General features: G+C 49.3%; 1 protein-coding gene across 2 annotated transcripts in view; it reads left to right on the plus strand.

Annotated features, from left to right (window-relative positions):
* The first annotated feature begins 482 nt into the window (after positions 1 to 482).
* STK35 (serine/threonine kinase 35) overlaps positions 483 to 15,189 on the plus strand; it is a 32,117-nt gene continuing 17,410 nt past the window's right edge. For both annotated transcript variants that reach the window (XR_015742658.1, XM_026697336.2), the window contains exons 1-2: positions 483 to 1,767; positions 14,143 to 14,895. Coding sequence is in view for 1 of the 2 variants with exons in the window: in XM_026697336.2 (XP_026553121.2) it covers positions 1,275 to 1,767; positions 14,143 to 14,858 (1,209 nt within the window). In the remaining variant the exon portion in view is untranslated. The remainder of the gene's footprint in view (positions 1,768 to 14,142; positions 14,896 to 15,189) is intronic.

Here is a 15,189-nt window from a genome sequence, read left to right on the forward strand (position 1 = left end):
TCAAACACGGGAGGTTTTGAAGAAGAAATTGGGCAGCCATTTATGTGAAATGATGTTGGGTCTCCTGCTTCAGCAGGGGGCCGGACTAGAAGACCTCCAAGGTCCCTTGGAAGGGAGGGGGGAATGTTGATGCGCCTTTTGGACCCGGCCAGGCGGATCTCCTCTCCTCCAGCCAGCCAGCCAGGCTCTTCGTGCGGCTTAGCAGGTGCCTGTCCGCCCCCCCGACCTTTTCCCTTTCCCTTCTCCGGGAACAGACGGGAACTCTTACATAAGCCGCTTATGCAACCGGCCCCGCTTTCGCCCCGAGGCCGTCAACAGCAGCTCCGCGTCTCTATCCTTTCAAAAGACGCCAAGCATCTCTAACCTCCATTCATGCGAGCGCTGGCGGTGGGATCGCCAAAGTAGGCGCGGGCGGTGGGGGGGGGGAACGGGTCAGTACAAACCCCAATTAATAGAAGGGGAGGTTTCCATTAATCCAACCGTTGCCCCCACGTCTTGGGTCTCCTGGAGGGAGATTGACCTACTGCGGAGGAAGATTAAGGACTTTCCTAAAGTAAAAAAAAAAGAGGCAAGAGCGACCCGAATTCGCTCTCGTTTCTCTTCCCCTCTCCCTGAGACGGAATGGACCGTCCCGCCTTCCAGAAGCTGTGAATGAAATATTTGCCGCGAAAAGAAGGGAGCAGACCATTGTAAAGAAAGGGGGGGAAGGTTGTGGTTAACGACAACTGCAAATGTCGGGTTCGCCGTACGGAGACATTTCAGTGTGGCTGTTTTTAGAAAGAAAAAGACGAGATATCGAGCACACTTCGGAAGAGGCGAGACTCCTCAGATTAGCGGGATGGAGGATTTCATGATTTCTTTTTTTTAACCTCCCTTTCCTTACGGAAAAATAGTTCAACCCGTTCTCCTCCTTCCTCGGTGGGTGGGCAGCGCCGCGATTGGCTGGGCGCATTTTAAAGGGGTAGACAAGGCGCGCTTTTTTTCTACCCTCCGACCCTTCCTTCACTTTCGCTCCCTTCTCGCCTCAAGCCGCGCGGGGAAAAAAACTACCGTCCTCCGGCCGGCCGGCCGCAGCTCAGCCAGCCAGCCGGGCGGGCGGGCAGGCGGGGGCGAGGAAGCGAGCCGGAAAAGCAGCGAACGTGAGCATTCGTCGAGCCCTGGTCCGGCGGGGCGGGCGGGATGAAGTGGGGCGCTCCCAGCCCGCGACGACTCCGAGCACGACGGCCAAGAAGGCGGCGGCGGCAACTGCTGCTAGGCCCCGCCGCGGCGTTGCTATGGAAACGGGCGGCGACGGCGTCCGCCGAGGGACAGAAAGGTTGCCGGAGCGGCGCCTCAGGCGCTCCGAGCGCGAGCGGCTCCCGCCGCCGCCGCCGTTGCCGTTTCTGAGGGGCGCCTCGGCCGCCATGGAAGGCCGGTCGGTCGGCCTTCCGAGCCAGGGCTCTCCGCCGGTCAAAGCCGCCTTGGCTTCCCCTCCTCGCTACCGCCTGGTGTCGGAAATCGGCCGCGGGGCCTACGGCGTGGTCTACGAGGCGGTGTCGGGCCGCAGCGGCGCCCGCCTGGCCGTCAAGCGGCTGCGTTGCGACGCTCCGGAGAACGTGGAGCTGGCCCTGGCCGAGTTCTGGGCCCTGACCAGCCTCCGCCGCCACCACCCCAACGTGGTGCGCTTCGAGGAGTGCGTCCTGCAACGCGACGGGCTCGGGCAGCGCATGAGCCACGGCAACAAGCAGAGCGCGCTCTACCTCCGCCTGGTCGAGACGTCCCTCAAGGGTAAGGAAGGAACGGGCGGGGGCTGGGGGTCGTCTGGACGGTCTTCCCGCGGGAGGACACGTGTCGGGGGCGTTCTCACGACGCGGGAGGGGGGAATGAGGGGAGGGTGCTGCGCTGTTGGAGGCGAGGCTGCTGAGGGCGGGGAGGGGAGTTGGGGGATGTTTATGGGGGGAGTCTTGCAGACGTCTCGGGACCCGGCTAGGCAACGTCATCAGTGGTAGAAGGGAAAGTGAATGTGTGTAGGGGGAGAAGGACAACTTTGGCGTCTCAGGACCCGGCTTGGGAATGTTATCAGTACTAGAAGGGAGAGTGGAGTGTGTGTGTGTGGTGGTGGGGAGATAATCCTGGGGTCCTTGGTGGTCTCTGAGCTGTGGGGGGTCTTGCAGATCTCTCAGGACCCGGCTAGGCAACATCATCAGTGCTAGAAGGGAAAGTGTGGTGTGTAAGAGGGGAGGACAACTTTGGCGTCTCAGGACCCGGCTTGGGAACGTTATCAGTACTAGAAGGGAGAGTGGGGTTGGGGGGAGGAAGACAACTTTGGGGTCCTTGGTCATCTGAGGTGGATGGGTGGGTTTTGCAGGTGTCTCTGGACCCAGCTAGGGAATGTTATCAGTGCTAGAAGGGAGAGTGGAGTGTGGGGCGGGGGTGGGGAGATAATCCTGGGGTCCTTGGTGGTCTCTGAGCTTTTGGCGTGGGGATCTTTCGGATCTCTGGGACCCGGCTAGGCAACGTCATCAGTGGTAGAAGGGAAAGCGAATGTGTGTAGGGGGAGAAGGACAACTTTGGCGTCTCAGGACCCGGCTTGGGAATGTTATCAGTACTAGAAGGAGAGTGGAGTGTGGGGGGAGATAATCCTGGGGTCCTTGGTGGTCTCTGAGCTTGGCGGGGGTCTTGGATCTCTCGGGACCCGGCTAGGCAACATCATCAGTGCTAGAAGGGAAAGTGTGGTGTGTAAGAGGGAGGACAACTTTGGCTTGGGAACGTTATCAGTACTAGAAGGAGAGTGGGGTTGGGGAGGAAGACAACTTTGGGGTCCTTGGTCATCTGAGGTGGATGGGTGGGTTTTGCAGGTGTCTCTGGACCCAGCTAGGGAATGTTATCAGTACTAGAAGGGAGAGTGGGTTGGGGTGGGAAGACAACTGGGGTCCTTGGGGTCCTTGGTCATCTGAGGTGGATGTGGTGGGAATGTTGTGCAGGTGTCTCTGGACCCAGCTTGGGAATGTTATCAGTGCTAGAAGGGAGAGTGGAGTGTGTGCGTGGGGAGAGATAATCCTGGGGTCCTTGGTGGTCTCTGAGCTTTTGGCGTGGGGATCTTTCGGATCTCTCGGGACCCGGCTAGGCAACATCATCAGTGCTAGAAGGGAAAGTGTGGTGTGTAAGAGGGGAGGACAACTTTGGCGTCTCAGGACCCGGCTTGGGAACGTTATCAGTACTAGAAGGGAGAGTGGGGTTGGGGGGAGGAAGACAACTTTGGGGTCCTTGGTCATCTGAGGTGGATGGGTGGGTTTTGCAGGTGTCTCTGGACCCAGCTAGGGAATGTTATCAGTGCTAGAAGGGAGAGTGGAGTGTGTGCGTGGGGGAGAGATAATCCTGGGGTCCTTGGTGGTCTCTGAGCTTTTGGCGTGGGGATCTTTCGGATCTCTCGGGACCCGGCTAGGCAACGTCATCAGTGGTAGAAGGGAAAGCGAATGTGTGTAGGGGGAGAAGGACAACTTTGGCGTCTCAGGACCCGGCTTGGGAATGTTATCAGTACTAGAAGGGAGAGTGGAGTGTGTGCGTGGGGGAGAGATAATCCTGGGGTCCTTGGTGGTCTCTGAGCTTTTGGCGTGGGGATCTTTCGGATCTCTCGGGACCCGGCTAGGCAACATCATCAGTGCTAGAAGGAAAGTGTGGTGTGTAGGGGGAGGACAACTTTGGCGTCTCAGGACCCAGCTAGGGAACGTTATCAGTGGTAGAAGGTGGGGGGAGACAACATTGGGGTCCTTGATGGTCTCTGAGGTGGATGGGTGGGTTTTGCAGATGTTTCTGGACCCAGCTAGGGAATGTTATCAGTACTAGAAGGGAGAGTGGAGTGTGTGTGTGTGGGGGGAGATAATCCTAGGGTCCTTGGTGGTCTCTGAGCTTTTTTTTGGGGGTGTCTTGCAGATCTCTCGGGACCCGGCTAGGCAACGTCATCAGTGCTAGAAGGGAAAGTGTGGTGTGTAGGGGGGGAGGACAATTTTGGCGTCTCAGGACCCAGCTTGGGAATGTTATCAGTACTAGAAGGGAGAGTGGGTGGGGTGGAGACAACTTTGGGGTCTCTGAGGTGGATGGGTGGGTTTTGCAGATGTCTCTGGACCCAGCTAGGGAATGTTATCAGTGCTAGAAGGGAGAGTGGAATGTGTTGGTTGAAGGAGGACAACTTTGGGGTCCTTGGTGGTCTCTGAGCTGGGGGCGGGGGGTTCTTGCAGACGTCTCTGGACCCAGCTAGGGAACCCCATCAGGGCTGGAAGGGAAGCAGGGGAGAGGAGGACAACTTTGGTGTCTCAAGACCCAAGCTAGGGAATGTTGTCAGTGCTAGAAGGGAGAGTGGAGTGTGTTGGTTGGAGGAGGACAACTTTGGGTCCTTGGTGGTCTCTGAGCTTGAGGGGGGTCTTGCAGACGTCTCAGGACCCAGCTAGGGAACGTTATCAGTGGTAGAAGGGAGTGGGATTTGTGGAGGAGGAGGGAGGGCGGGGATTGTGGGGTTCTCAGTCTTTCCTGAGGTTGCTTGTTTCCTTACAGACGTTTCATGAGCCAACTCGGGAACACCATCAGTGTTAGGAGAGAGTGGGGTGTGGAGGAAGAGGAAGACAACTTTGGGATCCTTGGTGGTCTCTGAGCTGAGGGTGTGGCTCTTGCAGATGCCTCCGGTCCCAGCTAGGGAACACCATGATGGGAGTGGGGGGTGGGGAGGAGGATGACAACCTTGGGGTCTCGGTGGTCTCTGAGCTGAGTGGGGCTCTTGCAGGCATCTCAGGATCCAGCTAGGGAACATTATCAGTGCTAGAAAAGAGTAAGAGAGGAGGAGGAGGATTGTGGGGTCCTTGGTGCTCTCTGAACTGGGTGGTATTCTTGCGGACATCTCAGGACCCAGCTTGGTAACATGATCATGCTGCTGAGGGCAGGGTGATTAAAAGGAGGAAGGTGGGGGGCGGATTGTCCGTGGCACTCTTGGGGTTGAACTAGAGGGGTCCTTGGTGGTCTCTGAGCTGGGTAGGGATCTTGCAGACATCTCAGGGCCCAGCTAGGGAACGTGCCTAGGAGGGAGAGAGGGGTTTGCGGGGAGAAGGAGAGGAAGAAGCAGGACTTTTGGGGTCCTTGGGGCTCTCTGAACTTTTCTTGACGTTTTGGGACCCAGCTAGGTAACTTCATCAATGGTAGAAGGGAAGGGAGGGTTGTGGAGGGGAGGGGGAGAAGAAAGAGGACTGTGGGGTCCTTGGTGCTCTCTGAGCTTGGTGATTTTCTTGTTTCATGACCCAACTAGGCAACACCATCAGTGCTAAAACAAAATGTGGTGTGGGGAAGGAGGAGACCACTTTGGGGTCCTTGGTGGTCTCTGAGCTGGATGGTTCTCTTGCATACATTTCAGGACCCAGCTAGGTAATATCAGTGCTCGAACGGAGTGGGATTTATGGGGGGGAGGAGGAGGACTTTGGGATCCTTTGCACTCTGAGCTTGGCGGCTCTCTTGCAGAGACAGTTGATGACCCAGTTAGGTAATATCAGTGCTGGTAATAAGGGAAGAGCCCAAACCCCAGCAGCCTAGCTAAGTTAGAGGGGCAGTTAACAGATCTAGAAGTGCCCCAGCTATGCAAAAAATGGGATGGATGCGGAGGGGCTTGGAAGAATCAGGTAAGTCCTTAAGCATTGCTAACTGAAGAGAGAGGTATAGAATTACGGTCATCCTGCTGTGAATTGTTTTTCCCCACAACAACAGCCCTGTGAGGTGGGTTGGGCTGAGAGAGAAGGGGAGAGAAGGACTGGCTCAGAGTTAGGACTAGCACTCATGATCCGTGTGTAGTCTGGTGCCTTACCCACTAGACTTTCTCTCTCTCTCTCTCTCTCTCTTAGGATGCCATGGGCACAAACCTAACTAAAGTGGAGGAATAAAGAGACGGGGAGGGTGGGAACGAGTAGCTAGCACATGTAGAAGTCCCCCCTACTCTGCAGGAAAGTGATGGGTATACAAGGGGGGTGTTGCCGCTTGGAAGGAGCGGGTAAGTCCTTAACCACTGGTAACCGAAGAGATAGTACTACATCCTCCTGCAGTGAATATACTAATACTGTATTCCTGTTTCTTACTTTTCCCCTCCTGCGAGGGGGTTGGACTGAGAAAGAGGGACCGAAGCTGAACTAGAACTCAAAATCTTCCAGTTTCTAGGGGGATTCTGGGAGTTGAAGTCCACATATCTTCAAGCTGCCAAGGTTGAGAAACAGTGACATAAGGCCTCTTTACAGTAGCCTCTTTAGTACGTGAAATACTGGTTCTTGTTGGCTCGGAATTTAGTGGCCCTTCAAATTTTCAAAATGTAATGAGAAGCTAAGATAATATACCCTTAGGTCATAGCTGAAGAATAAGTCTTTGGATCCTGAGCTAGTCCTGCAAGCCAAAAGCACCTTAGGCTGCCCACTATCCATTTCTGTTAATCCTGCTATTCTGGATAAAGAAATAGAAAACTGTCAAGTCCCACCATTGATTTGCTCAGTATAATGTTTATGTAACATTGATGGTGTTACCTAGTTTGGTAATGAAACTTCTGCAAGAACACAACCAAGCTCAGAAAGTGCCGAGGCCCTCATAATTTATCGATTATGTCATCAAGTCACTTTTGACTTCTAGTGTCCAGGTAGACTTTCTCTATGACTGCTTGTTCCCTAACTTGGACTTTTAGGTCTTCTGAAGACGTACCAATCACCATTTTAATCAAGACCATCCACCTTGTTGCTGGTCACCCTCTTCGCTTTCCTTCCACTTTTTCCCAGCAAGAGTACTATAATGTACCTTAACCCTTTTCGCAATCAAATTTTCTAGATGTTAGATACAATAATTAAGATCCCCAGAGTTGTTTTAGAGCAGGTAGCTTAGAAGTTTGATGAATCCTGTTTAATACCTAAGTTGCCTGATTTTGATGCCAGTTTTAGGACACAAAAGTTCTCTGTTGGGGAAGAGTAGTCTATGGTGGTGGTAACAACTTTCTGAGGTAGAACATTGGACTTATGAAGGACAATCCTCTGCTCTGTCAGATAACAGATAATCAGAGTTGGAAGGGACTTTGTAGGTCATCTAGTCCAACCCCTTGCCCAAGTGAGAGACCCTACACCATTTCTGACAGATGGGAGTCCAATCTCAAAAGTCTCAAGTGATGACACTCCCATAACTTCCGAGGGCAACTTCTGTTCCGTTGATTGATTGTTCTCACTGTCAGAAAGTTTCTCCTTATTTCCAGGTTGAATCTCTCTCCTTGTTCAGTTTCCATCCGTTGTTCCTTGTCTGGCCTTCAGGTGCCTTGGAAAATAGCTTGACCCCTTCCTCCTCTCTGGGGCAGCCCCTTAAGTATTGGAACACTTGCTATCCTGTCTCCCCTGGTCCTTCTCTTCCCTAGACTAGCCAGGCCCAGTTCCTGCAACTGTTCTTCATATGCCTTAGTCTCCAGTCTCCTAATCATCCTGGTTGCTTTTCTCTGTACTCTTTCCAGGCTCTCAACATCTATCCAGGATCTAGACCATCATTTCAAATAAAAACCTAGCATCTGCCTGAATACATTCACTGAAGAGGGGCTTGCCACCTCTGTTAATTTATCCCATTTTTAACTTTTTTTCTAAGGGTACACAAAAGATATTGTGTGATTTCTCCAAAGCGTCTCGTTCTTGATTGCCACAGTATTGTTTCTAGTGCAAAATAGCCCATTTTCCTTCTCCAGAAAGTACATTTCGCATTAAAAGCAGTAGACACAATTGGAGGCATGTGGAATCGTGCTCTTTAAAATGCTTTGTGTCCCTAATCCCAACACTCATTTGGAACCAGCCTTTCTGTAACTTTAAATCCATTGTTTTGTGTGGGGTCCTTTGTGCTCTCTGAGCTTGGCTGTGTTCTTGCAGACGTTTCATTACCAAACTAGGTAACATCATCCGTGCTACATAAGCATTATTCTGAGTGAATCCAGTTGTGGCGGTGATGAAGTTACCTTGTTTGGATAATGAAATGTCTGCAAAAAAACAAAAACAAAAACTAACCAAGCACAGAGAGCATCAAGGACCCCTTTTTTCAACCCTTACCAATATTCTCCTTTAATTGGTACCATAGTTTTGTCTTATCCTTTTGGGGATATGAGAGAGCTGGTATTGACACAAGAGCCTTTTCTAAGCCACCCTAAAAATGATGTGAATTTATACATTCAAGCCTTCGAAGTTGGTGCAATCACGGTGAATCCTCTACTCTTGTGTTTGAGCTTTTTCAAGCCTGGAGAACTGCTTACATACACACCAGGTAGTGCTGCTTACACAGAAGGGTCTCTTAACTAGTAAAGCAGGAAGGGTCTCTGAACTTGGCAACTTTAAGACTTCTGGACTTCAACTCCCTGGCACAACTGGCTGAGGAATACTGGGAGTTGAACTCCACGAGTCTTAAAGTTGCCAAATTGGGAGATTCCTGCAGGAAAGCAAGCCCATGTAGATAGACAGTGATTCATATTTATATGTATTTATACGTTAGGGTGTAAGCATATACGTATGTAGGGTATGTATATAGCATATCTATATATGTGTTACGTATGTGGACACTTGAGAGCAGGCAACGGAATATCATTTTTAATGTGCGCCACAGGAAGAAAATGACAAAAGTTATCTATGTAAGAATAATCCATGATTGACGAAATTATTGTATCTAGATCTTCTGGCAAAACCCTTTGTGTAGAGACCTTTCCTCGTCTATACATCTAATATGTTCACCATTGGAAGATGAATATTTAACAGAGACGGGGGGGGAAAAGCTGAATTCAAATAGACTCCGTAGCATTGCTATAGGAGCTGCTGTTCTCAATGCAAAGTTGTCTGAAAGGCACGTGGATTTGACCTTCTTCAACCTGCGATCTTCAGGATGTTTTTAGCCGTTATACCAGGTGTGGGGCAAATTGTTAAGGAGCCATTGGTGAAGATGCGGCTTCTCCTTTCCAGTACTGGCAGTCCTTGACTTGCAGCAGTCTGTTTAGTGACCATTCAAAGGTACAATGGCACTTTTAAAAAGGTGACTTTTTCATAGGTCAGACTATTGCAGAACCCACAAGGTCACCTGACCAAATTTCAGGTGCTTAGCAACCGACTCGCATTTATGACGGGGTCTTTTGCAGCCTGACAAAGCCAAGGGGGAAGCCGCACTCACTTGACAGCCACATTACCGACTTTAACAACCGCAGCGATTCGCTTAACAACCATGGCCAGAAATAGGCAGCCAAGCTCATTTAACAACCGCCTAGCTTGGCAAGAGAAACTTTGGGCCGAATTGTGGGTCGTAAGTTAAGGACTGCCTGTTTAGATCAAGGTCCCCCTTTTCATTATTGGAAGCCTCTGCGGTTTTGTCTGAAACTGGGGTGCTCCTTTTTAAATTCCAATTTGCCAAAACGACAAGGAAAGCCCAATGCCGGCTCGGGCTTCCAGTCGGCCACTTCTTCAGCGGCGGCCGGTATTTTATTTCTCTCTATTTAGTATAAATCTGGTTTTAACGAGGCATCCTGTAAACTCAAGTGAACCTTGCTGCTTAATTGAGAACAGAACGGCGGCGGGGAGAGTGAAGTAGAAACCACATGGCCAGGCAGCGTGCGCGGTCACCGCATAACGAGGCGTGGGCCGGGCATCGCGCACGTCATCGGTCACGCATGTGTGGTTTTTTTTTGAGTAGAAGTGGCTTCTTCTTAACTAAGCCAGGCCCTTTTCACGTGTCAGCCAGCCTGCTGCAGATGTGGTTCAGGCAGGGGACGTGCCAGAGCGCACAGAGTAGGCAGATATGGGCACCAAGCAGCATTGTGCCTCATTCATTTGTCGGGCATCAGCAGTCTTTGTGCTTCTAGTTATATCATCTGTCATGTGGCTAATTGCTGGCTGTAATCTCTTGGGCCTAACACGGCAGGTCAACACAGTAATAAGCAGCCACTGAATGGAATTAATACCACGCAGTCCAGATGATCTAGAGAAGGGGACGCCGATCCCTTTGTTGTCAAACCAACCGAGGGATTTTGTCAAGTTTTTAAAAACATTTCTTTGAAACAAGCGTGGGAATAGGAACAGTTGAGAGATTATATAAAGCAGAAGAGGGAAAACGCAAGAAAAACGAGGCATAAAAAGAACTTTCCTCCTCTGACTTCTCACCACCACCACCGTGACAAGTGTAAATGCTTCACCTTCACTTAGCAAACAAAAATAAAGAGCCTCATCCCTTAATCCACCTGCTAACAATAGGCAAATTGAATAAGTCAGGTCTTATTCGATCCATTGACCAGCAAAAGAGACAGACAAAGCGAGTGTCAAAACATTTCTAAGGTGATAACAAGCTGGGGATTAAACAGAAGCCTGTGACATAAATGGAATCTGATTTCCTAAGCACATTTACTTGGAAGGATTCCCGTTGGATTCCAAAAAGGTTATTTTTACATAACAAGGTCCCAATGGGTATATGGTACCGTATACCCATTGGAACCTTGTTTCATAAAAACAACTTTTTGGGAGGATGTTTATATTGGATGGATATACTCGTGTATAAATCTGCCCTCCCTCTAGTTGTGTTAGGCTACAACTGCCAGGATTTTCACAGTGTATATCAATGTTTCCCTGCTAGGTACAGATTCTGGGGGATATACCACCTTTCAAGGACTCCCAAGTTTGAAAGCAAAAAATCTGTTTAAACCTTTTCTTAAATTTCTTCTGCTTATGGTTACGACTTTGCTTACCTATACAGGTACAGGTAGTCCTCAGCTTACCGACCAGAATTGAGCCCCACGTTTCAGTTGTTAAGTGAGATATTTGTTATTTTTGCCCCCGTTTTACAACCTTTCTTGCCACAATTGTCAAGTGAATCACTGCCGTTGATAAGTTGGTAACCCGGTCATTGAGTGAATCTGTCTTCCCTGTGCACTTTGCTTGTCAGAAAGTCCCAGAAAGTGGTCACATGACCCTGGGAAAAAGCAGCGGTCATAAGTATGAACCAGTTGCCAAGCATTTGACTGTGGGGATGCTGCAACGGTCTGAGAAATGGTCATAAATCGCTTTCTCAGTGCCATTGAAACTTCAAACGAATGATTTTTATAGGTCAAGGCAACCTGGGTTAAGATTTAGTTGGTTCGAAACGAACATTGTTCTCTTCTGGTTATTTCCCATACAGCAGAGCCCATATGGTAGTGCCAGTTAAACATCTGTCAAATTTGCCCAAACTCTCCTTATGTCATACAGGTTAAAACCTGCACTACCTGTTGGTATTGAATTATAGAAAAAAAAAACAGTTAAGTGGCTAAGAGCAATAAAACATCTGCCTCCTAACCCCTGTCTCTCATAAATCATCTGTCAGTCTGAGATAGATAGATAGATAGACAGACAGACAGACAGACATATAGATATAGATATACATACATACATACATACATACATGCCAAAGTGTCATCCGGCCTGGATTTGTCTTTGACAGGTTTTGTTGAAGCTGGGATAAACGTTGGCATAGCTACTACTTTCTTTGAAAAGTCAGGATGGGGTGAACGGCAAGCAGTCCTCGACTTACAACCACAATGGAGCCCCCAAATTTGTGTTGCTAAGCAATACAATTGTTGAGTGAGCTTAAGTGGGGCTTGCAGGGAGGAGGGGGAAGACTCTGAGGTCCTTGGTATTCTCTGAGCTGGGTTGTTTTCTTACAGACATTTCATTACCAGACCAGGTACCATCATCCGTGCTAGAAGGCAGTTGGGGTTTTGCTCTCTCTATATACACAGCCAGGGCTAACACAGGTAGTCCTCAACTTACGACCACAATGGAGCCCAACATTTATGTTGCTAAATGAGAAAGTTGCTCAGTGAGTTTTGCCCCATTCTATGACCTTTCTTGCCATAGTTGTTAAGTGAATCACTGCAGTTGTTAAGTCAGTATCGCAGTTGTTAAGTGAATCCGGCCTCCCCATAGAACTCTGCTTATCAGAAAGTTGCCAAAGATGATTGTATGATCCTGGGATACTCCCAACTGTCATAAATACAATAGCCAAGCATCTGAATTTTGATCCTGTGGAAATGCTGCAACGGTCGTAAGTGTGAAAAATGGTAGTAAGTCACTTTTTTCAATGCTGTTAACAACATTGGTCACTAAATGAATTGTTGTAAGTCGAGGACTACTGGTGGTCTTTGGAAGAGATGGTTCCTTGTGGGAATTTTTTTCTGAGTACAGGTACTCCTTGACTTACAACAGTTCATTTAGCGACCGTTCAAAGTTTGTAACAGGACTGAAAAAGTGATTTACAACCGTCTTCCACACTTATGACCGTTGCGGCATCCCCGTGGTCACGAGATCAAAATTCGGATGCTGGGCAACTGACTCGTATTTATGACAGTAGGCAATGTCCCGGTTTCACACGATCCCCTTTTGCGAGCTTCTGACAAAGCAAAGTCAACGGGGGAAGCCAGATTCACATAACAACCATGTGACTCACTTAATGGCAGTGATTCCCTTAACAACTGTGGCCAGAAAGAGCATAAAACAGGTCAAACCTCACAAACGTGTCACCCAGCAACATAAATTTTGGGCTCACTTGGGTATATAACTCAAGGCAAGACTTGGCTGACTCTGTAAAACCTCTTGGAGTCGATTTAGTGAATTAACGTCGCTTGCAACTCCTGGCTGTGTTTTGAACGCAGCCCCGGTAGATCTTCGGCCCTGCCTTCCCTCCTCCCCGTGTTTGTTTACTAGCCAAGATTATAGGAAAGGAAATAGGATGAGAAGAAGGAGCTGCCGCTTGATGTGAGATTAAGCCCTTTGATCCTTCAGGGTTGTAGTTCACACCCATTGTGATTATATGTTTCTTTTCCAGCCTGTTTTCTTTCTAGAGGAGGAAGCCCAGCCAAATGTTGATAGGACCTTCAATTCCCATAGCAATAGTCATGGTGACAGACATGTTGGTGCAAAGAACCAGCATTTCTCACAATCCTTTATGGCAAAAACAAGTAAAAGCAAAACCCTGGGTACGGGTACTCCTCGGCTTACGACCACAATGGAGCCCACAATTGGAACTCACTTTTTTTCTGGGCCGTTGTAACTTTGAATGGTCACGAAATGAACTGTTGTAAGTCAAAGACCACCTGTAGTTCTTTGGGTCAGCAGCATTTAGTTACCCGTGGCTCATTCTGGTTGAAAAATTACTGATGTTATCTTGCAAGTCGGCCAAGCTCATAATAAGGGCAAAGTTGCATCAAAGTTTGAGGAAGGGGAAAAAAGTCAGTTCTGCCCTTAAACCTGTGTAATGATTTCTCAATGCTAGTAAAAGGGAGGCACAGACAGGTTTTCTAAAACCTCGTGTACACTCAGCAGCATGTTGTAGCTGCAAAAAACCAGAAATGGGGTTTATTTTAGAAGGTTCCCAGGAAGTAATTGCTTTATTTTATTCTTCTCCTTTGATCCAGGGCTCTCTGGAATCCTGTATCCAGTTCTAAGCATCACATATGAGTTGCTAAGATTCGAAGGCAGTCTCAGTCTTGAAGACGTGTGGACTTCAACTCCCAGAATTCAATTCGACAGGACAGAATTGAATTCTGGGAGTTGAAGTCTGCACATCTTCAAGTTGCCATGGTTGAAAACCATGAGACAGTAGTCCTCAACTTACAACACTTCATTCAGCCACCGTTCAAAGTTACAATGGCACTGGAAAAATAGATTCGTGACAGTTTTCCCAGAGTTATGACCGTTACAGCCTTCCCAGAGTCACATGATCAAAATTCAGACACTTTAGCAACTGGTATGTATTTATGATCGCAGTGTCCTGGGGTCACGTGATCACCATTTGCAAACTTCTGACAAGCCAAGTCAATGGGGAAGTCCGATTCGCTTAACAACCATATTACTAACTTAACAACTGTATTGATTCCCTGCAGTTGTTAAGTTAGTAATCTAGTTGTTCGGTGCAGGAGCCAATAACTGGCAAGAAGCGTCGTAAAATGGAGCAAAATTCACTCAGCAACGTAAATCCTGGGCTCAATTGTGGTCATAAGTTGAAGACTACCAATGTTCCGGCGTCTTGACCTGTGTGAATGCTAAATGAATTGTTTCAGTCCGTTCCAATTAACTCTTTAAGTCCAATGCAATCATTATTCCTCCTGCTCTTCTCTCCCTCAACCAGGTGAGAGGATCCTGGGTTACGCCAAAGAGCCTTGTTACCTGTGGTTCGTCATGGAGTACTGCGAAGGGGGAGACCTGAACCAGTACATTCTTTCCCGCAGGCCCAACCCGGCCACCAACAAGAGCTTCATGCTCCAGCTGACCAGCGCCATTGCATTCCTGCACAAAAACCACATCGTGCACAGAGACCTGAAGCCGGACAATATCCTCATCAGCGAGCAGTCGGGAGCTCCGGTTCTCAAAGTCGCAGACTTTGGGCTGAGCAAAGTGTGCGCGGGATTGACCGCCCGAGGCAACGGCGGCGGCAACGACGACGACAAAAATGTGAATGTGAACAAGTACTGGTTGTCCTCGGCTTGCGGCTCAGATTTCTACATGGCTCCCGAAGTGTGGGAAGGACACTATACGGCCAAAGCGGACATCTTTGCGCTGGGCATCATCATCTGGGCCATGATCGAGCGGATCACCTTCATCGATGCCGAAACCAAGAAGGAACTCTTGGGGACGTACGTCAAGCAGGGGAGCGAGATCGTCCCTGTCGGGGAGGCGCTGCTAGAAAACCCAAAGATGGAGTTGCACATTCCTCAAAAACGCAGGACTTCCATGTCTGAAGGGATCAAACAGCTCCTGAAAGACATGCTGGCTGCTAACCCGCAAGATCGACCCGACGCCTTTGAGCTTGAATCCAGGATGGACCAGGTTACTTGTGCTGCTTAAAACTCAGGTCAAAGTGTTGGTGGGCTCTGAAAACAGGGTAAGGGGTGTGTGTGTGTCTGTCTGTCTTCTGATTCTCTGCCTGTCCAAATGATCCTGCCATGAATGCAACGGCTCGGGGGGGCTATTTATACTCTTGCCGGTAGCAACAGTTCAGGGGTTGCAGGAAAGGAGATAGCAATAGCGTTTAGGGTTATATATTCCTCCCCGTAGCACTTTTAACACCCCCACCAAACTTCTGGGCTGCGGACGGGCATGCCAGAAACCAGGTCGTGCAAACAAGCAGAAACAAGAGCCCATCTGTGCCCACGCCTGAAGCCGGGCCCGCCCCCAT

The sequence above is a fragment of the Pseudonaja textilis genome, chromosome 3 (assembly GCF_049901715.1).
Source record: "Pseudonaja textilis isolate UNSWEBS1 chromosome 3, rPseTex1.2, whole genome shotgun sequence".
Taxonomy (NCBI): Eukaryota; Metazoa; Chordata; class Lepidosauria; order Squamata; family Elapidae; genus Pseudonaja; species Pseudonaja textilis.